Source organism: Vicugna pacos, chromosome 8, assembly GCF_048564905.1.
Source record: "Vicugna pacos chromosome 8, VicPac4, whole genome shotgun sequence".
In the NCBI taxonomy this organism is placed as follows: domain Eukaryota; kingdom Metazoa; phylum Chordata; class Mammalia; order Artiodactyla; family Camelidae; genus Vicugna; species Vicugna pacos.
Window position 1 is genome coordinate 17,279,611 of NC_132994.1, and position 27,719 is coordinate 17,307,329.

At 34.4% G+C, this 27,719-nt stretch overlaps 1 protein-coding gene across 2 annotated transcripts in view; it reads left to right on the forward strand.

The window, feature by feature from the left end:
• The window catches only part of ZNF292 (zinc finger protein 292), an 87,343-nt gene that overhangs the window by 18,577 nt on the left and 41,047 nt on the right, over positions 1 to 27,719 (forward strand). For both annotated transcript variants that reach the window (XM_006200312.4, XM_072965576.1), the window contains 3 exons: positions 21,735 to 21,889; positions 22,086 to 22,164; positions 24,406 to 24,541. In XM_006200312.4, the coding sequence (XP_006200374.1) occupies positions 21,735 to 21,889; positions 22,086 to 22,164; positions 24,406 to 24,541 (370 nt within the window). The remainder of the gene's footprint in view (positions 1 to 21,734; positions 21,890 to 22,085; positions 22,165 to 24,405; positions 24,542 to 27,719) is intronic.

A 27,719-nucleotide genomic window follows, 5' to 3' on the forward strand; every position in this document is an offset into this window, starting at 1 on the left:
TTCCCCACTTAAGTGACATTGTGTTGAATCTAATTCTAATACAAATAATAATCCAAATTTTTAGGGAAAAATTAACTACAAAAATATAACAAGTTGTCAGTCTTCTCAACTTAAGTACATAAAATATATATATAATTATGGGTCCAAATAAATCATGGTAAATATCAGTGAACTTTTAAAAAATCATCTTGTCCAATAACTTACTTGACCTAATTTTTGGATTCCAAGGCCTGGCCACTTAGTACCAGAAAATATACATGTCCGTAGCCAGATCTTTAGCTGAAGGGCGGCTGGATAAACCTATTCTGTGGACAGATGTTTGATATTTACTGATGACCTAATGTAGTTCGGTGTTACTGAGTTAAAAACTGCTTTCACTACTTGACCCTGTGCCAGTAGTGACAACATTAAGTGCCTGTAAACCCCAGGAATGTAAAGTAAATGAATGACTTGGGTAGGGAAAGAGCAGTACTGGAGAGCTTCTACCCCGATTCCCCAAGTGCTGTCTGCCTGCCTGCTTATTACTGCTGTGCAGGATTCCTGACCCAGTGTTGCTAAATCATCTGATGTTTCAAGTAGAACTAGAAATCCAGATTTTTATATGCAGTGTCCCAATTTTGAAATACTGGCATCTAATTCAAAATGTCTGGGGGAAAAGCCCCAAAACACTGTGTGAGCCAAACAAAACATGTCTGGGGATTTTAAATTTATTCCTGGATATTTTGAGTAGTGTGTAGTTTGCCAGAAATAGAACATGAAAAAAACTCCTCCCCCAGAGTGAGATTTGGTTCTTTATGATTTCATCACAGTCAGTGTATTTCCCTTCTTCATTTGAATCTCCGGAAATTGTAGTCTCTTGAATGCATCTGGAAAGAGGTGTGTACAAATGGCCAATATGGTAAGAGGAGAGAAATAACTTGAAATGCTTTGGCGCCTTCTTTAGAATAGAGAGCTCTCTGAGTAAAGATTCCCATTAGCAGATACCTAAGAAATCTCTTAACCATCCTCCTGGTTTTGTATTTCTGCTATAGGACTCTGTACATTGTTTAATTTATCCTGAGACCTGACAGATTTCCAAACAGTATTCTAAGTTTCTGGAACTATGTAAACATTTATATATCCAAGGGTGATTGTATGAGTTTATCAGTGGAAAGACAGAGGAGAACAAATCAGATAATACCAAGTTGCAACCATGTTAATTTGAAACTTAGGTGATTTATTTAAAGAGTTAAAAATATGTTTATATTAAAATTAGGTTTTAGAATGTCAATATTCTTGCCTGATTTTTTGCATTACCTAAGAAAATTTCTTTAGTTTAGATTAGTACATGGCCAGCTGTATTTTTTGATTATTTTAGAAAGTTTAGTTCACTTGTTCTGTTTCAAATAAAAATAGCCAAATACTAGCCATTTCAAGTTTGAAAATCAACATCATAATGAAAGATTTTTAAAAATTAAAAATAATTTTAATAAATCTTTTAATTTGAAGAATTTTAGATTTACAGAAACATTGTGAAGACAGTACAGTGAATTCCCATATACTCTATGTCCAGTTGCCCAGATTAGTCACATCTTGCATTCATGTGGCACATTTGTCATGATTAATGAATGTATAGTGATACAGTATCATTAACTAAATAAAGTCCATACTTTATTCAGATTTCCTTAGTTTTTTAGCTTAATGTTTTTCTATTCCAAGATTCCATCCAGAATACCATATTACATTTAGTTGTCGTATCTCTTTAGGCTCCTGTGTGCTGTGATGATTTCTCAGACTTTTCTTGTTTCTTAAGTTTTGAGTAGTACTGGTCAGGTTTTGTGTAGAATATCCCTCCACTGGAATTTGTCTAATGTTTTTCTCTTGATTAGACCAGGGTTATGGTTTTTTGGCAGGAAGACCACACAGGTAAAGTGCCATTGTCATCACAATCACATAAAGGATATATATTAACAATGTGACCTAACACAAGTTGATGTTATCTTGATCACCTCAGTAGTGTTTGGAGGTTTCACCACTATAAGGCAACTCTTTTTATACCCTTTCCATGCTGTACTCTTTGGAAGGAAGTCACTGCACTTAAGAGGTGGGAAGTTATTCTCTACCTCCTTGAGGGTGGAATCTAGATAAATTATTCATAATTCTTTTACATGAGAGGTTTGTCTCTTTTCCCACATTTATTTATTTGGTCATTTATTTACATCAGTATGGACCCATAGATATTTGTTTTATACTTTGGGCTATGATTAATACTATTTTGTTGCCAAATTGTTCCAGTTTTGATCACTGGGAGCTCTTTCAGTTGACTCATGTTCCTTTGAATTCCCCCACGCCCCTACCTCCATTTCTGTGTGTGTGAGTGGTGTGTGTGTGTGTTTTAGCTCAGTCTTTTGATCTAGAAGAAAAAATTTTGATTAGAGGTTAAGTTATATATACAGATAATCATTCCATTTTTTACACTCTTGCTAACCCTAAGACCCCATAATAACTTAACAAAATTCAGTCATTATCGTTATGGGCTACTCTCAGCAATCTTTATTTAAGTACTTTCAGAGGCATTGATTAACATTATCTGGGAAGTGAACATTGTCAAGATAGAAGGTCCTAGAAGATTTTGAAGTTCTTGAAGCAGTGAAGAATGTCTATGCTTGCTGCAGGGAAATTTACCAGAAAATGGAGTTCTTAGGCCAGTGGATATATATACAGAGAAATTCCTGCAAAAAAATATTTAAATAGCTAATAAACATCTTTGAAACATATGTTTATTTTACTTTTGATCAACTTTAATATTTTTTGATGATCAGACTCATTTCCAGAAATTAGACTGTAATATATAATCTGGCTGTAGAATTTGATATACTAGGAGCCAGTGAAGTCATTGGTTAGGGTGGGGTCACTGGTGTTAGTATTTCCATAGAAATGTAATAGTCATTAGCGTGCTCTGAAAGTCAGTGCTAACAGTTTTCTAGGTAGTGGAAATACTCTTTAAGTTAGATAGATAAAACACTTCCATGCGATAAGTTTTTCTTAACTCCCCAGTATGTAGTACTCATAATCTCTTTTCTTTTTTTCTTTTTTACTGTTTTCTTTTTCAAGTTACAGAAATAACAATCTTGTTATTTAAAAATCCAAGCAGTACAAAGGTGTTATCCTCCCTGTCCTGTTCCACTCTTCACTCCAGAGGTTACAAAATTGAGTATCTTTTTAGACATTTTCCTGTGCATTCACAGAAATGTAATTCATTTATATTTATATGTTCATATTTAAATAGCAAGATCATCTAATACATACTGTTCTGTGCTGCACATTTTTTTTTTCACCTGATAGTCTATCCTGGTCATCATTCCATGTCAGTAATTCAGACTACTTCATTCTTTTTAAATAAATAATTTCATAGTATCCACATACCCTAATTTATTAAACAATGTTCTGTCAGTGACTTTTAGATTGTTGCCAATATTTTGGATTACAGTAAGTGTCAGAATACCCTGGTCTTTACATATATGTGGCAGAATGTGGTTAGGATTGTTTTGTGGAACCAGAATTTTTGGTTCAACGATATGCCCATATGAAGTGTTTGTATTGCCAGATTGACCTCCAAAAGACTGTACTAGTAAACATTCTGCAGCACTGGTTGTTTATAAGGTTTTATAATTTTTGCCATCTTTGCTTTTAATTTTATATTCCTGACAGCTGGGGATGTTTGAAAATTTCTTTTTCATAGACATATGTTTTGCAAAGGAGAAGAAGCCTTTCAGTTTTTGTTTTCCATCTCTGATTCTGGGTTATGAGGGTGCTACAGTTAAAGTGGTTTTCAGATAATTTCCATTTTAGGAGTATTTTTTGAACCTTTATGTCAGGTACCCCTGAATTGTAGTTAATTTTTTCTGGAAAAAGTAATATGATCTTGAACCATTAATGTTTTAAGTAATGTTTAATATATATTGATCAGTATTTTCTTTCTCATTAGTTTCAAACTGATTCTATAAATTTGGTGAGTTAAATCAGGAAATTCAGACAGCTAGAGGTCTGTGTCTTAAATGTCACTAATTTGCTTAAAATTTAAATTCTAATATCAAGTCGCTTACAGTTATGTGCTTTATGTTCAGTCACTTTAAAAAATATTAAAATAAGAACTAATTTGTAGTTGGGAAATGGATGATGCTTAATATAGGCTATTGTAAGATATAAAATACTCAAGTCTATTAGAAGAGCTTGGGAAAGTTACTCTTGTGAATTCACAATTCTTATCTGAAACCACTGAGGTCAGTTGCAGTTCAGATTTCAGAATTTTATGGGTTTCAGAAAAGTAACAGTGCATATACTGTATATTACACAATACCTTCAGAGGGCTTTGGGTCACATCCTATAAACACACAGCAAAATATATGAAAATTCTCACTAAATGAAATAAGAGCTATGAAGTACTTCATTCCTTTTCATCCTTTTTATTGGATAATATTCAGCCATATGGACATGATATGTTTTATTTATCCAACCACACCACTTGATGGACATTTGGCTTATTCCCAGTTAGTGTTTCTATGAACATTCATCTTTTTTTTTTTTTTTCTCTCGGCATGTTTATATTCGTTTCTGGTGCTTTGCTAGTTGAATTGCCATTTTCAATAGTAAATTTGTTTAACTTTTTACGAAACTGCCAGATTATTTTTCCAAAATGGCTGTATATACCATTTTACATTCCTCCCAGCAATGCATGAGGGGTCCAATTTTTTTTTAAATATTCTCACCAAAACTTGGTACTGTCTCTCTCTTTAATTACAGACATTCTAGTGGATATGTAGTGGTGTCATGTGGTTTAATTTGCATATCCCTAATGACTGGTGATATTTAGCATCTTTTTATGTGCTTTTTAAACCATTTGTTATCTCTGATAAACTGTCCATGCAAAACTTTTGCCCATTTTGAGGGGAGGTCATTTGTCTTTTTATATATTTCTTTATGTATTTTGGATACAAGTCCTTTATCAGATATATTATTTGCAAACATTTGTCCCAGCCTAAGCCTTGTCTTTTCATTTTCTTTTTTTTAATAGATGCTTTTAATTTTTTCCCAGATCTACTGAGATATAATTGACAAAATTCTGTATATTTAAGGTGCAAGATGATGATTTGATATACATATACATAATGAAATGACTACAATCAAGTTAACTTAGCATATCCATTACCTCACATAGTTACCATTTGTGTGTGTGGTGAGAACACTTAAAATTTACTCTCTTAGCAAATTTGAAATATATAATACAGTGTTAACTCTAGTCACCATAGTATACACTAAGTCCACAGAAACTGTTCATCTTATAACTGAAAGTTTATAGCCTTTGGCTAGCATGTCTTCATTTCCCCTACCACCCAGTCTCTAGCAACACCATTCTACTCTTTGTTTTTGAGTTTGACTTTTTAATTTATTTTATTTTATTAAGATTCCACATATGAATGAGATCATGTAGTGTCTTCCTCTGGCTAATTTCTCTTAGCATAATGTCTTCCAGATTCATCCAAATTGTAGCAAATAGTAGGATTTATTTTTCTTTTTTATGGCTGAACAATATTCATTGTGTATATATCCAACATTTTCATTAGCCATTCATCTGTCAGTGGACAGTTAGATTCTTTCCATATCTTGGCCATTGTGAAAAATGCTTCATGAACATGGGAGTACAGATACCTTTTCAAGGTACTGATTCCATTTCCTTTGGATATATATCCAGGAGTGGAGTTCCTGGATCATATGGTAGTTCCATTTTTAAGTTTTTGGGGGATCCTCCATATTGTTTTCTGTAATGACTGTACTACTTTACACTCTCGCCAACAGTGCACAAGGATTCCCGTTTCTCCACACCCTCACCAACACTTATCTGGTCTTTTTGATAATACTTATGCTATAAGGTCTGAGGTGATAGCTTATTATGGTTTTGATTTGCATTTCCCTGATGATTAGTGATGATGAGCACCTTTTCATATCCTTGTTGGCCATTTGTATGTTGTCTTTAGAAAAATGTCTGTCCAGGGCCTTTGTTAATTTAAAAAAAATTTTTTTCTATTGAGTTAATGTTGAGTTCCTTATATATTTCAGATACCAACCAACCCCTTACCAGATATAGGCTGCCCTTTCTTTTTGATTGATTGTTTCCTTTGTTATACAGAAGCTTTTTAGTCTGATGTAGTCCTACTTGTCTATTTTTGCTTTTATTGTCTATGCTTTTGGTGTCATAGCCAAAAAATCATTGCCAAGACCACTGTCTAGGAGCTTTTTTCCTATATTTTCTTCTAGGAGTTTTATGGTTCCATGTTTTCCTTACATTTAAGTCTTTGATTTATTTTGAGTTAATTTTTGTGAGTGGTTTAAGATGGAGTTTAATTTTGCATGTGGATATCCAGTTTCCCCAACGTCATTTATTGAAGAGACTATCTTTACCTATTGTGTGTTCTTAGCATCCTTGTTAGAGATTAGTTGACCATATATATATGGGTTTATTCTGGGCTCTCTATTCTGTTCTGTTTATCTGTGTCTTTTTATGCCAGTACTATACTATTTTGATTACTGTAGTTTTGTGATATAGTTTGAAGGCAGGAAGTGTGATACATCCAGCTTTGTTCTTTCTCAGGATTGCTTTGGCTACTGGGATCTTCTGTGGTTTTGTACAAATTTTTGTCTCTATTACTGTGAAAAAATGCCATTGCAATTTTGATAGGGATTGCATTGAATCTGTAGATCACTTTGGGTAGTTATGGATATTTTAACAGTATTTTTCCAATCCATGAACATGGAATATCTTTCCATTTGTTTGTGGTTTCTGCAACATTGTTGTAGTTTCCAATGTACAGATCTCTACATCCTTGGTTAAATTTACTCCTTTTTTTAAAAATTGTTTTTGATGCTTTTGTAAATAGAATTGTTTTCTTAATTCCTCTTATAGTTTGTTTTCTTATACACATAGTTTGTTCTCATAGTTTCTTAATTCTCTTATGGTTTGTTCTCATAGTTTTTTGGTATTGTACAAAAATAGAATGATTTTTCTGTTTTGATTTTGTATCTTGGAACTTTACTGAGTTGTGTGTATTTTTTTCAGTTTTTAATGAAGTCTTTAGAAGTGCAAAAGCTTTTAATTTTGATGGAGTTCCAATTTATCAACTTTTTCTTTTTATAGATCATGCTTTTAGTATTGCATCTAAGAACTCTTACCCTAATTCAGCTTCATTAAGATTTCTTCTTATGTTTTCCTCTAGAAGTTTTATAGGTTTAGCTGCTTATTTAAGTATGGTCCATTTTGAGTTAATTTTTGTGTATGGTGTAAGGTAAATGTCTTATTTCATTTTTATACATGTAGATATCCAATTGTACCAGTAGCATTTGTTATGCTGAGAATTGATTATAACCCATCCTAGTTCAGCCTATATTGGTTAACATTTTTTCTAGAAAAATAAGTAATTTTTTCATTTGTTTTTAATAAAAGTTCTTTGTGGATCAGTGGATATAAATGACTAAGGAAAAACTAGTTTCCATTGAATTTTATTACCATCCAAGATAATTATCATAAATTATAGAAGTGAAGGGAATTGATCACCTTTTAAGCTGGGCTTTCTGCTGGTGTATTTCATGTTCTAAAGTAGATGTATTAGTCCTTTTGGGCTACTACAATAAATATGAACTGGATGGCTTATGAACAATAGAAATTCATTTCTCACAGCTCTGGAGGCTGGGGAGTCCAAGACCAAGACACCAGCAGAGTCTGGTCTCGTGAGAGCCCACATTCTGATTCATAGACAGCACCTTTTCATCGGGTCTCACGTGCTGGAAGGCAAGGGAGCTCTCTTGGGTCTCTTTTATAAGGGCATTCATCCCATTCATGAGGGCTCTGCCCTCATGACCTGATCACCTCTTACAGGCTCCACTTTCTAAAACTGTTGCCTTAGGAGTTATTATTTCAACTTACGAATTTTGAGAGGACACAGATATTTAGTCCATGGAAGTAGGCATGTCATGTATGTGGCAATTGGCCCAAGATAGAGAGACATGCCCAGTAGACTACAGTACCCTTTCTGGCTGAGCCGTAACAAGTTGAGATTAAAACTCATGCTACTAAGAAAAAAAAAAAAAAACCTCATGCTGCTGTTATTACTGGCAGCTTGACTATGCTTAGTATGATTTGAGTATGATTACATACATATACTGTGCTTGTGGGTCCCTGGAGATACCAAGGTTATATTCTATGTAGGTTTTCCTCTCTGGGATTATGGATCTCCCATGTGGTATTTAGTTGTATTTTGGAATAAAATTATCACTATGCACTTGAGTCATACATTTACCTTCGCTGTGACTGCTTCACTGTTGGAGTCATAATGTAAAGGTATAGGTCAACCAGACATATGCTGCCATGATTCTTGGAGTGTAAATACAAAGGTTAGAAATATTACGGAGACTAAACTGAAGCCAGAATTGTCACTTTTAAAGTGTCCTGGTGCTCGCTTCAGCAGCACGTATACTTTTAGAGTGTCCTGTATGCAGAAAGAGTTATATAATGTTTTGAGAATTAGTTCAGTGGATGGAATCTTAGGTTATATACTAAATAATCTCTAGGTTATGTACTTAACATTGTTCTTTTTTTTTTTAATCTCTACTCCATTATATAAGGTGTCTTAGGAAATTAGAGTCAGTTGTGGGTATTGTGAACAGGTTAGTGTCAAACGTGTTCATGTTAGTCCAAGACTGAGACCCTCTACTCCAAGAAACTGATCTAGTTGCTTTTGTAAAACTTGCCTGTAACGAAGGATATACTACAAGAACTAGAGGAATTAATGGGCCACACCGTGTCAAGATAGCGAATAGGAAATGTTGGGATTATGGTATTCATGCCACCAAAATGCTGCAAAGAAAATAAGCCTTGGGATCTGAGAAATTACGGAGAGTGTTTATAGCATCCATATTGGAGATTATTTAGAATTTAAAGCTATCAGAAGATTGGTTTCTGAATGATTACCTCATATCCTGAAATGAGTGTATGGGAGTGTGAGTTATGTCAAATTCATAATTGATTTCCTTTGAAAACGCTCAAGTGCTACTGAAATAACTACAGCAGTGGGCCATTTGCCAAGAACTATAGACTAAAGTATGGGGAACAGGTAGCTGGACCAGAATAATGTGGAAGTAAGATTATGAAATACCTTGGATTTCATCACAAGTAAGAGAGACTCCTGAATTCTCACTGTGTAGGAGAAAGGAGATAGGAAAGCAGCACTCTCGTAAGAAAATACTGTGATGGATAAGCTCAAACCTGAGATGCTGAGGCAGACTTGGGAGGTGGAAATGATGCAATTGAACATCAGTTCTTTGAAGTCATGCTTCTGACAAGTTTGGTAGTTAGGAATACCCTCCTTCACCAGTTCTAGTCAGGGGAACCTTTTATTATTAATATGTTAATATGTATTCTTGGGAATATGGGTTACAGATTTTTTTTCCCAATTTGTAGCTTTTCATTAGGTTTTATGTGGGGTTTCAGTGAACCAGATTTTAAGTTCTAATGGAGCTGTAGTTGTCATTGTCTTCCTTTATGGTTGTGTGTTTTGTGTCTTCTTTAAGAAATCCTTCACTGTGCCTCGAGATAATCTCAAAATCTTGAGATATTCTCTTCTTGTGTTCTTAAAGTTTTAAAGTATTGCTTTTCACATTTAGATATTTCATCCATGTGGGATATGATTTTGTTGTATGCTGGGAATAGTTGTAATTCTTTTCCGCTGAATAAGTGGTTGTTTTAGCATTGTTTATTGAATGGCCTGTACTTTTTTCATTGATTACTAATGACACATCTGTTATATACCTACGTTCTCAGAAATACCTAACAGTTTTAAACTTCTAGTTCTCTCATCCATGCCTGTACCAATATCACGTTCTCTTAATTTCCATCTCTTTTAAGTCTTGTTATCTGATTAGGGCAGATACTCCCACCTGGCTCTTTCAGAATTAGTTTGGCCTTTTGTGTGAATTTTATAATCGACTTGTCAAGTTATATGAAAAGTCCTATGGGGAATTTCTTTGGCATTGCTTTGACTTTATATATTAAATTTGGGTCATATTGCCGTTTTAAAATTTTGTCTTCCAACATCTATGAATGCATTATTAACATTAATGCGAGCCTTTTTTATGCCTTTAAATGAAGTTTCATAATTTTTTTTAACATTTATGTTTTCTCCTTGTTTGCTTATGAATAGAATTGCTTTTTTTTGTATTGGTTTCATATCCTGTGACTAATCTTGAACTTCTTATGTATGTATTTTCTCCAGTAATGACATTTTAATTTTTCCTTTTCAGCCTTTATTATGTTCGTTTCTTTTTCTCATTGCACTGTTTAGGACTACAGTGTTGAATGGAAGCAGTGATAGCAGGCATTTTTATTTTATTTCTGACTATAAAGGAAAATGCTTTTAACATTTCACCCTTAAGTGTGAGGTTTGCTGTGGGTTTTACTGAATACATTTTGTCAAGTCAAGAAGCTTTCCTTCTATTCACTGTTGCAAAAAGGTTTTGTTTTGTTTTGTTTTCTTTACCTTGAATGGGTTGTATTTTTATCATGTTCTTTTTTGGGTAATAATTGAGATAATCAGGTAGCCTCCCTTTTAAATCTGTTGCTATGATAAGTTAGTTTAAAATTAAAGAAATCTATACTGTCTTCATATTGCTAGAATAGATGCTCCTAGTCCAAAATATTTTTTAAAAATACATTGCAGCCCTCCCTCCTTCCTTCCTGAATTCATTTTGTAGGGAGGAGCAAAGTAGAGGTCTAGGGGTGGTAGCAGGGGTGTGCTACATTGGTCCAGAATAAGTGTCAGAACCCAGACTGGGTGACTAGCAGCGCTGTCAGGCAGGAGTTAGAGCTCAATTAGGACGAGGAGGGTTCCATACAAAGTTGGCAGGTGTAGCTCTGTGTCGGGATTTTTAGAGCTCAAATGAGATGAATAGGTCATCCAAGGAGAGGGGAGGGTGTATCCTGAGCCAGAGAAGGGTAAGGGGGGTTATTTCCATAGAGGGCAGCCTGGCAGAGGATGTCAGAACCTATACAGAGGGAGAAGAGGGAACTACTTAGAGACAGCCAGTTCCAACATGCTGAGCCCAAGCAGAGTGAGAAAGGCAGATCCTAACTTAAGTGATCCAAATGAACACCATCCATCATAGGACAAACTGGAATCATGTACTTCTTGATAGGATGCAGTGAGCAGAAATCATCGCTCCTGTGGTATTCCTGCCAAAACACATTACATGGATAAAATTATGAGAAAACACCAAACCCAGATTGAGGGACATTCTACAAAATAACTGGCATGTAATCTTGACAGTGTAAGGGTCCTAAATGAGCCTGTAAGTTTCACTTAGGACTTAGAGACTGAAGGGACAGCTAAGTGCAAAGCATGGTTCTGAACTGTTCTTTTCTGTAGAAGACATCATTGGGGCCATTGGCACACTTGAATGGTGTCTGAGGATTAAGTGGTAGTAATGTATCAGTATTTCCTGATTCTTGTGGTCATACTCTAATTTGTAGGAAGTTCTTGTTTGTAGGAAATACATGCTAATATATTTGAAGGCAGTGGCATGGTTGGCAAGTAACTCTCAAATGGTTCAGGAAAAAATTTTCTCTGTACTGTATTTTCAACATTCTATAACTGATCATTTCAAAAAAATTTTTTTTCATTTTTAAAAGTTTATTGGAGGATTTGGTTTGGTGATATTTGGGATTTTAAAATGAGTTTGTTAAGTGAGATTGGCCTGTGGTTTTCCTTTCTTATATCACATACACCGAGTTTTCAAGTTTATAGTAGCCTCAAACAATGAATTGGGGAAATGTTCCCCACCTTTCCCCTTTCCTTTTTTCCAAGTTTTTATAGTAAGGAGACAGTCTGTTTCTTAGAGGATTTGCTGGGTTTTCCTCTAAAAACCATCTCGATTCCTTTTTAAAAAAAATTGGATTCAATTTCTTTAGTGGGTAAAAGACTTCCTATTTCTTCTTGAGGTAGTTTTAGTAACTTTTTCTGAAATACTTTCCGTTTCATTCAGATTTTGAAGCTATTTCATTAAAAAACAAGTAAAAAAAAAGATTGTAAAGCTATTTAGGAATAAGGTTGTTCAGTGTATTACCATGAGATTTTTAGAAAATCTGGTTTGCTCCTGTAGTTGTGTTCCCTTTTTCATTCCTAATTTTATTTGTTTGTGCCTTCTCTTTTTCTCTTGGTCATTTTTGCCAAAGGATTCTTTTTTTGTTTGTTTTTGTTTTAAGTCTTTTCCAATGACCAGTGTTTGGTTCTAGTAATCTTCTCTGTTGTATCTTTATTTTCTGTTTCATTTATTTCTGCTCTTATTTTTTACTACTTTTAAATTTTTGTGGTTTCTTTGAATTTATTCTCCTGTTTGTCTAACTTAAGGTAGCTACTTAATTCAGTTGTTTTCACAAAATTCTGCATAGTAACCACAAAACCCCTAGTGATATATAATAGTAAGTATGTATTGCTTATTCATCTGAGGTCAGGACATGGTTGGCTGGGAAATTTGCTGGTATTGTCTGGAGTCATATACAGGTTTGAGGTTAACTGGATGTTGATTGATAACAGGGTGACAGCTGGAGCAACTGGGATGACATCTACTTCTCATCTTCCTAGGAACAGCAGGCTAATCTGGACATACCTTCTTTTGATGATAGAAGCATAAAAGGGAGCAAGATTCTTAAACTCATAGATGACCTATCATCACTTCTGCCCCATTCTTTTGATCTAAACTAGTCACATGGGGTAGAAAAATACTCTCTACCATTAGGAGAAGTATTCCAAAGTCATGTGAAAGGGGTCTGGATACAAGAAAGAATGAAGAATGCAGTCTGCCACACTTGCCATCCTCAATATTTTGCTTTTCCAAACTTTTTATTTTAGAAGCAGTGTGAAAATAGTGCACTGAATAGTCATACCTCTCACAGGATTTCACCAGTTGTTCACATTTGCCTATATTTGCTTTATCTCATTCTTTATTTCTTTTCTCTCTTTTTTTCCCCTAAATCCTTTAAGAGTTAGGCATCATGACATTGCTCCCCTTGTATTTATCTCCTAAGTCCAAAAACACAATCGTCACCTTCAGGAAATTTAACATTGTTTCAATAATACTATCTAATTACAATATATATTCAGATTGCTCTGTTTGTTCTAATGATATCCTCTAACTGTTTTTCATTTATCTTTTCTAATGCAGCCAGTTTTGCCTTATCACAACATATGTATTCCTAGCAATCACCTTGCTATGCAGAATTGCACAACAAAAATCATAAGACTTACGGGGTAAATGAGGTTAGAGGCACAACACTCAAGAACTTCATCAGTGTCACACACAACCTTACAAAAACAATAGTACAGTTTTATACCCATTTAGTGGTTATGACATACGTTAAGTACTATAATAAGTGTAGTGCTTTACCTTGTAAAAGACCTGAAGTTTATAAAAGTGGGTGTCAGCAAGGATGCAGGTTGGAAGTTACTGTGTGATGGTGGAAGGCAAGTTCTGAAATTGGACAGAAAGTTGTAACACCATGTGCAGATGGATGTGTCTCATCCCACACCTGGTGAACTGACATAGCTGGTACATGTTTGAGTTGTGTGCATTTTGTATATTCCTACACAGCTTCATTCATCTGAGTATGTTTTACTGCTTTCACCTCATGTTTCTCCCTGAAAAAGATCACACGTAAGGAAATTGAAAATTAATGTTTTGCTTATACTAAGTTGGAACAAATTCAACTTTTTTCAAGTTATAGTAGAACTTAAAGTTTAAACATTTGCATCTATAACTTTCCAATTTTAGATTGCTCTAGTTGCATCCTACAAATTTTGATTTGTTTTGTTTTTGCAGTAGTTCAAGTCTAAGTATTCTTTGATTTCTCTTATGGTTTCTTCCACCTATGATTTAGAAGTACATTTAAAAAATTTTAAGTTTATAGTTTTCTTTGTAGGAGTATTCTTTTGTTAATAGTTTCTAACTGTTAATAGTTTGAACTGTGTTCAAAGAGTATGAAATGTATGATATTAATTCTTTGTTATTTCTTGTGACAGTGTGGCCTAGTTTGTGGTCAGTTTTTGTAAATGTTTTGTGCTTTTAAAGGATATGCATTCTCTGTTGAGTGCAGGTTAATATAGGCTTAAACTTTCCTTAGCTGAGTTTTCTATGTATACATTACTAATTCAATCCAAACTCTCCCTCAGTTGTGTAAGTCTCCACTCAGCTTATTTCAGCACATTAGATGGTTTGTCAGGTTCGCCTTGAAGAAACTTGTCCTTGAGCCATCTGATATGCTACAGTTGTTCTTCAGGGCCGGTACACAGCTGTCTTCTTGGGATCTTTCTTCATCACTTCTTTCTTGTATAAGATCCCCTTTTTTCTAGATATCATTTTCACTCCTTTCCTGATTTATTCCCTCATTTTGGTGAAATTCCCCTTTCCGTAGCGTCCTGAAAAAAAATATGCCTAGAAGTTGAAGTTTTTGAGAACTTTCATGTCTGAAAATGATTTTTCTGTCTTAATGCTTATGATGGTTGGACAAAAATAATTTCCCCTCAGTTTTTAATGCAGTGCTTCATTTTCCTTTGGCTCCAGGGTTGCTGTTGAGAAGTCTGCTGTCCCCCTCTCCCCCTAAGCTTGTTGTGATCCTCTGTCCCTGAACTCTGAAATTTTATGAAGAAGTGCTTTGGTATAGGTCTAATATGAGTAGTTGTGCTGGGCGCTCAGTGGGTCTTTCCATTCTTAAAATTCATATTCTTAGATTCTAAAAAATTAACTTGAATTAGTTCTTTGATTTTTTCCCCCCCTTTTCTTTTCTAATTTCCCAGAATTCCTGGTGTCAATTATGGGACCTCTAGCACTGTTCTTTGGATTTTCTTATCTTTTCTTTACTATCCCTTTTACTTTAATTTCTGGGGAGGTTTCCTCAAGTTATCTTCCAAATCATTTCTGCTATTATATTTTTAATTAAAATTTAAAAATAAATATTTCTAGTGACGTGGTGTTTTTTTCATAGGCCTAATACAGTATCACTCATAGGGTATTAATGACAGTTTTCTTGGAATTTCTTGTCTTCTCCCTGTATAGTCTCTGTTTGCTCCAAGTTTCCCTCCCCCCTTTTTCTAAACTAATTTGTTTTGATCTCTCACTTATTAGATGCTTTCCTCAGATGTCAAGCGAGCAGTCCTTGGCTGTTCATATTTAAGGTTATAAAATTGAAAAACTGATGGAGAGCTTCAGGCCCCTAAGTAGGATGTGTTATAGTCCTCACCATAACGGGACCTAGCTGTTTTCTGTTCCCGGGGAAGGCCTAGTATCAGATCTTTGGTCTTTTCTCTTGAATTCCCAGAGCAGGACTCAGCTAAGGCCTCAGTGGAGGAAGTTCTGGCAATGATTGGGGGAAAAGGACTTGAGAAGAGACATCTAGAGTCAGTATGTAAAGCTGACTTAATGGTTCCCTTAAACTCTGGCAGACACCTTTTTTAATGTTTCTCCCCAGAATAAACTGCTGGAGATAGAGAGGAGTATCTAGGCTGGGTCACCTGGCTGTGGACAGGAATGAGGAATCAGAGAGGCCAGCTGCTGAAGTAGACTATCAGCCAGTGCTCTCAGTCTTGGTCTCCCCTGTGCCCCATTTCCAGAAGCATCTAGTGCTCCCTAGTTCTTGAGCCCTTTGGTGATTCTGCAGAATTAGGTCTTTCCAAAGCCTACTTAGGAGTCACTTTTCCTAGAGTGCCAGTCTTCCATATGCTTTCCAGCGTTTAAAATTTTGTTTCTCTTTATTCCTGTGTGTGTGTGTGTGTGTGTGTGTACACACACTTTTTTTTTGTCCTTGTGGGTTTATGCCACTTAAAAAGTTACTGTTGTTTTAGTGAGGTTTGGAGAGAGCAAAGTGCAAAATGTGTGTGTCCAATCTACCATTTTCACACAAAACTTTAAAATGAGTATTACATGCTCACGAAGGCTCAGTGGATACAAAAGGTCAAAACTATAAGATGTTATTTGCCTTTTTCATTCTTGTACAGTGGAGTTTTTCCAAAGGTTACATAATGTGTGATGTTGCAGCAGATTAAATGCAGAGATAGATATGAGAATCTTGCTCTTTTCTATTAAGCCAAACGTTGAAGAGATTTGAAAGATACAAAAAATGCCACTCTTCTCACTAATTGTTTTGGAAACATTTTTTTCATTAAAAATACCTATTTACAGTAACATGTGATGGGTTTAATGTTATCTTAAATCCATTTATAAGTATATAATTGAACATTTCAGTTTTCATTTCTAATATGGTGAATATAAATAGTTATAACCCACATAAACAAACGCTTTGGGATTCTCAATAATTTTTAAGAAAGTAAATAAAGGGTCATGAGATCAAAACTTTTGAGAACTTCTTCTCTAGAGAATCCTAAATTGGAACTGGAAGATGAATATAACACTATAAACATAACCAACACTCCACTAGTCTTATCTTTACATAGGACAATAATGAAATTTAATCCTCATGTTCATTAAATTTAAAACCCCTGTGGTTATCTTCCTCTTGTTTTCGCTCCTGGTAATCCTTAGAGGAACTGAAGGAAGCTGCTGGAAGTTAATCTATACTATCTTTCTCCCTGGAGTATATATGTTCTAGTCTCTGCTGATTTAGATAATGAGAAATCAGCTTAACAGCCAGAATATTAAACGTGCATTTTTGTTCCCAAGGGGGTGAAATTTGGCTCTTAGGAGAGGAAAAAAACCTTAGATATTATAATAGCTTGTGGCCCATAAACAGATATATAGTACATCTATAATATTAAAATTTCATTAGGGGTGGGGGACAGGGAAAAAAGTTCAGAAGTTTCCTTAGGTGGGAATGGTAGTGAAAAAGAGATTGAGAAACACTGGGTTAGAGATCCTGTTGGAATATGATCCTTTAACCTTTCTTTTGCTCATATTTCTCCGACCCCATTGCTCCATAATACACACTATAGAATAGAAGTGGTGACCACAAATACCGTGTAAGTGTCCAATAGGTCCCTTAATGGGGAAGGCAGCTAGGTGAGGCTTCTAGCAACCAGAGAGCCCACTCAGCTCCAGCCACTTGTTGCAGTGCTGGAATACGGCCCCAGGTTGCCAGATTTTCCAAATTAAAAAAGAAAAAAGAAAAGCCGGAAATCCAAGTTTTATGTAAAACTTACGGTTTTTAAGTGTTAGAAACTAATTAAAATAATTTTTAAGCAGTATGCCCACCATTCAGAACTTCTGTGAGCCACCAGTTTAGGGACCCCTCCCCGACCCCCAGTACACATGAACTAGCATAGTCGCTTCTTGTGTGATAAACTGTGTCTCCTCTGCAGCATTCTGAACTCAAGAGTCACCTGCTCCTGCCTAAATTAACTTTGGTAGTAGGTTCTCCTATCCCAGGAGGCCAACCTGTCCTATTTTTGGTTAACTCTGATTGTTTGATGGTTAGCTTCAGGAAGCAAATGTATCTCCTTGAAATTTAACCTGGTGGTCCTGGTTTGTCCTGTGAGACCTCAGAGAATAAGACTAACTCTTCTTTTATGTAACAAGTCTTCAAATTTGTTAATTTGGCTGTGAATCAAATTTTCATTTCTCTAAAAATGTAGAGTACAGTAATTAAGAACTCAGACTCTGAAGGCAGACTATTAAGGTTTGAATCTTCTCTCTGTTTCTTAACTAGCTCTGGGATCTTGGGGGTTATTACTTTAACTGTTTTATGCCTCCGTTTGTCCATTTTAGTATAAACATATTACTATAATTTACCTAATTGCTAATAGGTAATACATGTAAAACTTGCAGAACAGTGCCTAGCATATAGTAAATATTCAGTAAGTGTTACTTACTGTCTTGATTAAGCATCCCATCCTTCGTTAGTTCCATCAGTCATTCTCCATATAACATAGCTTTAAATTTTCTTACCATATTAGTTTACAGTTTACTCATTAGTGGAAGCAGTCTGGTGCTTCGTAGGAAGACTTCTAGGTGTCTTCCCTCGTTATCCTGTGTACCATCTCCTCCCATGCCCCTCTCCAAACCAGGTCAGAATGACTTTTATTTTTGTTCATATGTGTGTGTGTGTATAAACATAAACGTAAACACACACACATAATGACTTGCTCATTCCTGAACGCACGTGGGAATAAAAACATTGGTGAACAACCAAAGTGTGAGACATAGGCCCCTCCTCCGCTTTCCTAATAGAACCCTGATTTTATTCACACATTTTCCTTTCTCCACATGGCTTTGTGCTTCAGAGAAGCAGGCCCTGTCTTCCAGCTTAGAGAGGTGAGATCTAATTAGTTTAAAAGTCAACGATGAAATTCCTTTATGGCTGCATGATTTTTGACATAGGTGTCTGATGGAATTCTGGCCATTGAGACCTGGGGAGAAATCTGCTGATAGAAATTGGGTTTGAGGTTTCTGGGAAAGGTTTCCTTGTTCCCAAAAGAGGTACACATGAAGAGGAGGTCTCACATTGTCTTCTGGTTATTGCTGAGACCTGGAGATTGGGTGGGAGGACCACCTGAGAATGACAGGGTGAAGACAGAGGAAGGTCCTTGAAGACATTGTTGAGCTACTAAACCAACAAATCCTGGAACCTACACTTCCTTTTAATTTCTTATTATGTGGGAAACCTTTCTTACTGTTTCTGCTTTCAGTTTGATCTTCTTACTTTCAGCTAAAATAAGTTCAACCAATAAGTCAAATTATTTATTTCTACTATGGCTGACAAATTGGATAGATTGTATATAACCTCATAGAGTTATGAGGAGTAATTGAAATAATAAAGTAATTAGAGATTTATAGTTCTGTGACAATATCACAAACAGTATTTGTAGTGGACAGAATGTTTCAAAGAGATTGTGGCTGCCTGGCTTTGCTAATTACCAATTCAATTAATACTTCAATTACTACTCTTTAAAACAGAATTAAGTGATCTTTAAAGTCTCTTCTGATTCTGTGTGAAGAATATGAGTCTGATTATTCTGGAGTTACCACCTGAAAGCCCTTTTTAATTAATTATTAACATTATTAATGTTGGGGATGCTTCGAATTTCATAATGGTTCTAGCGATCTTAGTGTCTTGAGAAACAAGGGAAGCTCTCCTGTCAATAAACTTAATGGTTATGAATATCAACTCATAGCTTTATACAAATACATATTTGTTTTTTAATCTAACTTTTTAACTTATTCTCCTATGTGTAATCAGTATGAATATGTCTTTAGTTTTCTTTTTCATACCATCTCTCATAATCTGCTGTCATCCTTTTCTTCTACCCTCTCCCTAGTTACATTATTCCCAAACTGTTAAAAAAAAAATCGCCTAAATGGTTTGCTTTTCACCAGAATCTGCTTCCTCTCCCTCTTTCCTCATCTATAAAACAAGGTGAAAGGATATAATTTTTAAGATGATTTCTGGTTCTAACATTCTGTGATTTGCCAATTATTTTTCTCATCAGTTCAGTCTCTCATAACCAAAAGAACTCATCTTTGGTTACAATTAGAGTTAAGTTTAAAACTTTGTTCACCTGAGGACAGTAGAACTCAGTTATATACAGGAAAGAAGTCATGTGTAAGTACCTTTTGCAGAGCTAGATGTATCAAGAAGTGTAGGGCTTGGGCAAAATGAAGATATATGTACATGCATGTAGATACATATAATTTTTAAGATTTTATTTTTTGAGGGTTGAGAAACAAAACAAAGAAGCTTATCATTTCAAAGCTTTTGGAAAATCAGTGAGATATATTTTCTCTTCCAGCAAAAGTTAAAGCTGTTACAGGAAATTGATTCATTACTTTCAAGAGGACTAATGGGGAAACCTAAGTGTTTGATTGAATCCATGTTAGATTGGGAGCTTTTGCCAGGCATGAAATTCCCTAGACATCTAACCTTTTTCCAGAAAAAGGAAAATATTATTTAATAACTTTATGTAGAAAGACAGATGTTAGCTGAAGAATTATATGCATAGTTGGTATTAATTCTGAAAACCTTGAAGATGTGAATGACCTCTTTCATCATATCACCATAAAATACCCAAGGAAAACGTTAAAACCAACCATGCCAGCATTTGTGTGTGTAACATTTTTTTAGACACAGATCATATTCAAGTTTTATTCCTCAAAATGGAGAGATAATCACAAAAGAGTTCCAGTATGTAATTTTCCCTTCAAATGGTAGGTTTTGTTTAGATTTTTAAAGTCCTGTTGAGAGATATTTTTATTGCTGACACCTAATACATGGTGTCTTTTCCAGTACCACTTCTCAAGCTCTCCAACACCAAATAGTTGTCCTACAATTCAGTTCAATTCAATTAGCATCCAACTCCTCAGGTTAAAGGGCTCAGTCCCACAAGACTGCCCTCACTTCGCATGCCAGTTGCAAGTACTCGGTCTTCAGGTGACCTACCTTCTGTCCAGCTTGGAGAGGGACAGGGTCCATGGATATATGACTACTCAGAAAGTGAGTTGTTACTGTGTTACTGTTTAATTGACCAGGTTACCTTTTCTAGTCTTCCTTTCTTATTCTGTCTTTACTTACTACTTCTACTAGTTAAGATGTTAGTAAGAGGACAAGGTAGTGTTTTCTTTTGAGTGTTTGATAGTAGAGTTTAATTCCTTCCTCCCTTCCACCTGCCTGCCTGCATGTTTTTTAAAAGCTGCTTCTGTATGCCAGAGGATACAAACAATCCCTCGTGAAGTTTTTCTTCAGGATACTCTTTTCTAGGAAATAACATCTGAATTGCCTCATGTTGATGAGTCTTAAACCTAGAAGTGTGAGAGAACTAATTGTGGCAGTCTTCCTTATTAAGAAATATGTAATTAGAGTTCTATTTCATTTAACATTGTAGAACCTTTTAGATAGTTTTTAGTAACTCAAGATTTTAATAGTTGTAGAACATGTGGGTGTCTAACTTCTGCCAGTTTCTTCCATCTCTGTGTTCTGTAGGATGAATAGCATTTTTGTTTTTCCTTTTAGTAATTCTGATAAAAGTGTATTTGAAATACTTCATTAAAGGGTGAGGAGTGTTTTTTATTTTTAAAAAACAACCACCTTATAAAATTTTCTTGCCCTTATAATCATCCTTTAATATCTTTAATTCTGATCTTATACATGTTGAACATCTTTAGATGATTTTTCAATGATAAAACTTATCATGAGAAACAGTAATACGCTGTGTACTATTATTTTTTATTAACTGAAAAATTACATGTCTTTTCTGACCATATGCAGTTGATTTATTGCTAGGTTGATTTTTATGCTCTTTGTATGAAAAATAGAAAACATAAATATTTGAAATTCTTCACTGCATGCCTTGTCAAGTGTTAACTTGCCCACGTGTCTTCTTTTTAAAATTACTTTTAAATCTTATAATTTGGGAGTGGAAGTTGGCATTTTTGATTAGAGAAGAGAGGAGATGATGCTTGCACTATTTAAAACCAGCCTGTGTGAAATGATGCTATTGTTAAATGATTTAACACTAAACTTTTCTCCTACAGAGAGCTGCTGGAAATGACTATGGCTTTATTACTTTTCATATTTTAATTGGTATAAGTACCTTTTGTTCTTATAAATAGAAGTTATTTTTCAAAATTTCTCGGGGGAGGAAAGAAAAACAGTTGACTAGTCAGTGTGTACCTTGATTTACATTGAATACTTTTTATTATCCCTTCCAAAACAGACACTCCTTGAATATGCAGAGAAATGGAAAACTTCAGAAGATCCTTTACCTTTATTGGAGGTATACACAGTGGCTATCCAAAGTTATGTTAAAGCCCGACCTTATCTTACCTCTGAATGTGAAAATGTAGCATTGGTTCTGGAACGCTTGGCATTGTGAGTAGACCTTTGAGTAAATAAAAAATTAGATTTAGTTTTTCTGTTTTAACTCTGTATCTCAGGTCTTATGACAGTGTAATTTTTAAATGGATTTTGCTATGGGGAGTTTACTGATACTAGAATTACTCATTTCATTTTATTTTACTTTAAATTTTAATAATTATTTGTATTCTTACCAACTTTGTTTTTTTAGAAGCTGTGTTGAACTTTTACTGTGTCTACCTGTCGAATTATCAGATAAACAATGGGAACAATTTCAGACACTGGTGCAGGTGAGAATATTTACCTACTAGACTTAATATAGGTATATTTTATGCCGATTTTATTATTAATAAATTATTTGGTTAAACTTTAAAACATCTAAACATTAATTGCTGTTCTTATTAACACTAGTGTCTTGCCTACAGTAGATGCTCAGTAAATATTTGCTAAGTGACTATATACATTTAAATAGATTGGCTGAATATTGCACTTTTAGATCAGATAATTAGGACTTGGCCAGAGCAGTAAGGGAACACAAAAGAAAATGCCCTCATTTGTATTTAGAAACAGTTTAACTAGTTGCTGAAAATTGCAGTATGCTTTATAAGAATGAACATATTTCATTTAATCCTTATGAAAACTTTGTGGGGGTAGGTATATTTTTTCCACTTTAAAGGTGAGGAAACTGAGGCTCAACTCTAAAATATATATCTGCCCAAACTTACACAGCTAATATCACAGACTAGTTATTTGAACAAAGGTTCCTTATTCCCTAGCCCATACTTTTTCTTCTGTATCTAAAACACATGCTTTGTCTCTCATCTAGTGCTGTTATTCTACTTATAAAAGTATTGCACAGCTTAGCATTTAGTTATTTTAGTATTTTCAAGAATGTTAATTTTTGTTTAAGCACTAGATTGTGCTGGATATATTTTAGCTTCGAGTACATTTTGATTAATTGGTTAGTTAAAGAGAATGATCCTGCCAGCTAGTCTCAAAAAGTATAGCTGTCTCTGTTGATCTAGCCAGAGTTCTTAAAATATCTTTTGGCCTTACGTTTTTCTGTAGAAGAGATATAAAAGAGGGTTAGTCTCAAATTTTAGTAGCATGTGAAATAAACTGTAGTTAGGCAGAGAAATTAACTTTCTATTTTAATATTAAACATTAAAATCTACATCAAGTGCAAAATTCTCAAGGGTAGGATTCATGTCTTTATACCATAGGATTCTATGTGTAGTTTTACACATAGTAGATAATAACTGTTTGTTGAAATGAAATTGTCTTGTCCTGTTTGTCACATTGCAACTAACTTTTTGATCATGCAATTTCTACTTCAGTGTATCAGTAACTTGTCTCTCAGGTTTTTTCCCAGCAAGTGTTTATTTCTAGGTAAATGATTACTTAAGAACTTTTTTCATTATTTGGCATTCAGATACACTGCCACAGAATTAATTAAATAAGTTGTTTATATACAGATATACTGAATTCCTCATACTGTTTACTTTGTTTGTCAACATAAGGTAAACTTTTATCCTTTTTGAAACAATAGCACTAGATGATAATTCTTCATATGGGTTAATGAGAAGGAAATTAACTCTTTAAATCCCAGTATGATAGCTCTCAGTAGTTGGTCCAAGAAAATTTCTTAATGAACTTGAACTTACTGCAGTTAGAAGATTTTTAGGTTTTGAGGAATAGACTTTTTATTATAAACATAGTATGCAGCTTTAAGAATTTTCATGACACTTTGCTTTCATTTCAGAGCTTCCTTGGGTTTATTTTTATACCTGCTTAACAGAATTTGTTTTATTTTGCCTGTGTTTAAACATTTCTTTACCCCACTAGAAGATAAGCTCCATAAACATAGGTTCTGGTTGCCCTCTTCCCTAGTACTTTGCCCATAGAAATTCTCAGACATTTTCTGAATTGCATAAGAATTGTTGGTCTTTTGTGGCCTAAAGAATAACACTTGCATGAACACTTGGAAACAACAAGTAAGCAAAGTTCGTGTCAGCTTTAATAGGATATTGCTAAGGCCATGTAATGAATAAATAGAAAATCATGCATTTAGTTATATTCTTTTCAGAAGTCCCTTTTAATGAAATACGTGTAAGTTGTCACTTAGGCCTTAATGTACATTTGTCATTTGTTAATGGTAGAAGTTTTGGGGGGAAATTTTTTTTTTACTAACACAGAGGATGTAAAATGTTTTAAGGTCTTTCATACTATGGATATTCTGATAGCTTCCTTGAGAAATAACTGCTCTTGGTTTAGGTTTTGGGGAAATAAATAATATGGACTTATTTCTAAAAATACATTATATTTATTTACAATTTATAATTAATATAATTCTTATCCTTGAGACTCATCTTTAAAAATCAGAAGTAAAGGATTCAGCACTTTGTATTGTGACAAGAAAAATTTAAGATAAAAGTCTTATTTTTCAAAAGTTTAGTATTATATTTAAAGCCTGATAAGCTTGCTTTTAAAAATCTGTTGTAATTCTTTGGATGTTTATTTAATATTTATAGGTAGCTCATGAAAAGCTGATGGAGAATGGCAGCTGTGAATTGCATTTTTTAGCTACTCTAGCTCAAGAGACTGGGGTGTGGAAAAACCCGGTACTGTGCACTATTCTTTCCCAGGAACCATTGGATAAGGATAAAGGTAAATTTTCTAGAGAGAGAGAGAAAAAAAAGAATCATTAGACTAGAAAAAATAAGTACTTAAAATTGTCTTGATATAATTCATCTCAAGCTATTCCAAGAAGGACCGTTAATTAAATTTTATATGAGGTACTTGAGGCCCTTCACCTTTATTTTATAGGGGGAAGATGTATTTATAGAATTACACAATCTGAGAGTAACAGAGAAACTCAAATTTTTTCCCAACATCATTTTATCAGAGGAATTCCCTCTGCAACATCCTGACAGGTGGCAATCTAGCTTGTATTTGATAACTAACTTACTTGACAGATGGAGAAGCAGAAATAGGGTAGTGAAATGATTTTCCTCAAAACAGAATGAGAAATTAACCCTAGAACTCTCAAGTCTTCTGTCTCTAAGATTAATACTCTTTCTCAAACAGCTTATTACCCAGACTTACTTTACCCTGCTTTGTTGTTACTGTATGAACTTAGGCAATAAAGATCCCAGTTAAACTCAAACTGGCAGGTATCCTTTTAGAAGTAGATGGATGGCTAAATCACTAATATGTGTAACACTTAATGTTCAGAGTTCAAAAATTGTATGTGCCACAAAGAAGCACAGTTATTATCTGATAATTTTCTTGAGATTGTTTACAAAATTGCCCAGATTTCACCCCAAGCTTTCCCAAGGTATTTAACTAGAGAAGTAAATAAGCTTCTTCCATTGTTTATTGATGCTTTTTCTTGTTGATTGATGGCAAACTCTAGGTATTTTGCTATGTGATAGGAATTTTTTGAAGGCTCAGAGAAGGGAATGTAAGCTCATTGTTTAACTCTTCTGGTACTCTGGTAATTTACCAGGAGGCTTCCCAGCAAATCTCCAAACTTCTCTTCAAACTGGTTGTTCCTCTCTGACTCCCCTCTTAACATTTCTCCATACCTTCTGGATAGTTCTAGCAGTGTTATCTGTTTCTTAGTTTTCACAAGTTTATTTTTAGTACCCCCCCTTCCTTTGTGGGTATCTACAGATTAGCTCCATTGTTCTCAGACCTCAGAGAAATGGTCACTCATTATTTAAAATAATAATAAGAAGAAGAATATTTAAAAGTAAATAATCTTCAGAGTTTATTTGTCTTTGACATATCAGTTTATTCCCAGTGTACTAATACCACCATGTTTTTACTCCTATAACCAAATTATACTTTCTAGTCTTCTCAGCTTTGGAAATGTTGGATGTAATATATTAATAATATCAAATTACATAGTATAGTTCCTAACAGTTTGAAATGTGCTTTTATATGCGTGTTTTCATTTAACCTTCACAGTGAGTCTGTGAAAAAAGTTAGGATCTTCATTGTCCGTATTTTACAGATGAAAAAAATGGAGGTTCAGAAAGGTCAGTTGTCTTTTCTACATCACATTCTCAGTGATGTGAAGTAGAGCCAGGGATTGAAGTGAGGTTCCCAGCTGCTGTCCTTTTTATATTATGCTATGTTGCACCTAGTCTAATAAAATAACATCACACCTAGCTTAAATAAAGAATTAACTCCTTTTTTCTATTGTCAGTTTCTGAAGAATGTCTTTGCCAAACTCACACATTATGCTAAAACAGGAAAATGGAGCCCTTACCATAGCAGAGATTTAAAGTTTATTTTAAAAGAATATGTTCTTAATTTCCTTACTTCTTTAAATGTGCCTAACATTGTTTCTGTTAACAAATGTCTCTGTCTGTCTCTGTGCTGCTTTATTTCTTGGTCTTCACCTGGCATAGCTACTGGAATAATTTGGACTATTAAGGCAAGAGGCATTTCTGCAATAGTAGATAGATTATAGGTAGCCAGATTTTAATGCAATTCATGAAGCAACCAGTGAGATGTTGTATTACTGAGAGACATTGCAGCTATAATCTTTACTTGGTCCTCTGTTATTTAGAATACCTCCTTGAAGGGAGCTAATTTATAGATTATCACATAAACCAGAACTTTATGTTTATTTCCTCTTTTGAAAAAGTTGAAGGAATTAACATTATACACATACATACTAATTTTGTTTACATTTTCAAATTTCATGGTTCTACAACATTGTGGAACTTTTAGCTTTTTATATGATACATCCTGCTCTTTAGTTTAACTTACACTAACCTATAGCAAGTTTGATAGGAAGAGCTGGAGCTCAGGTAACAATTAGTACACCTTATTAGGCTGGGTTTATTAGTTTGTTTATAGTGAAGCCTTTGAAGATTTGACATAGTATTTGAACAGTAGATAATCCAGCTAATCCTGAGTTGTTCTAAATAATTAATTAAATTTTTTAATGACTAATTTGGGAACTACTAAAACCCAGCTAAACCAAGAAATGCTGTTTGATTTGGGGATTCAGGTTGGTGGGACCCAATTAAAAATGCTGGTTTCACTTGAAGGCCTTAGCATCTTAGAATAAGGTAACTCTAATAATAAACCAGCGAAATTCAAGTCAATGTCCTTTGAATAACACAGGAGCTTTAGGCTTATATATTACTTGTGCCATGCTTTAGTTACAATCTCAGAATTGGAAAGGCATTGAATGCTTATTTATTTTTTACCCAGTTTTAACTTCCTTCTAAAACATACTGATAAATAATTGGGCCTTTGAACACCTCTAGAGAATGGTAACTGTGTAATTCAGCCCTTCTTAGCCTGCTATTAGAAAATCTTCATTGTGTAAATTGTGAAAACTCTATTCTTAGAGTTTCCATCTTTTGGACCTAGTCCTACCCCTAAAGCCATACCTAACAAAGTATAAATACCTCTTTCATCCCATAGCAATGGGAATATTTAAGGATCACTATCATGTTTACTCTTAACTCATCTTTTCTCCTAAAGACTAAAAGCCACCCTGATGTGGCATGGTTTTAAATCTACAATCATGATTCTTGACTTTTTAGTGTATTTTGCTTGTAGTTCTCTCATGGTAATTCTCAGAACTTAATGTGTACCCCAGATATGATCTGACTGGCTCTGGGGTCGTGGGTACTCTCATCCCCTTCATCCTAACAATTTGTATTTAAGCTAGTGTGACTTAAGAGATGACATTACCTTTTTGAGTAGCCTTACGATTCTCACAACTCAATGAGGTTACTAAAATCAGAAAAAAAAAGTTTTAAAATACATGCTTCTCTTAAATTACCTACATTTTTATACTTTGTATATTGGCACACAA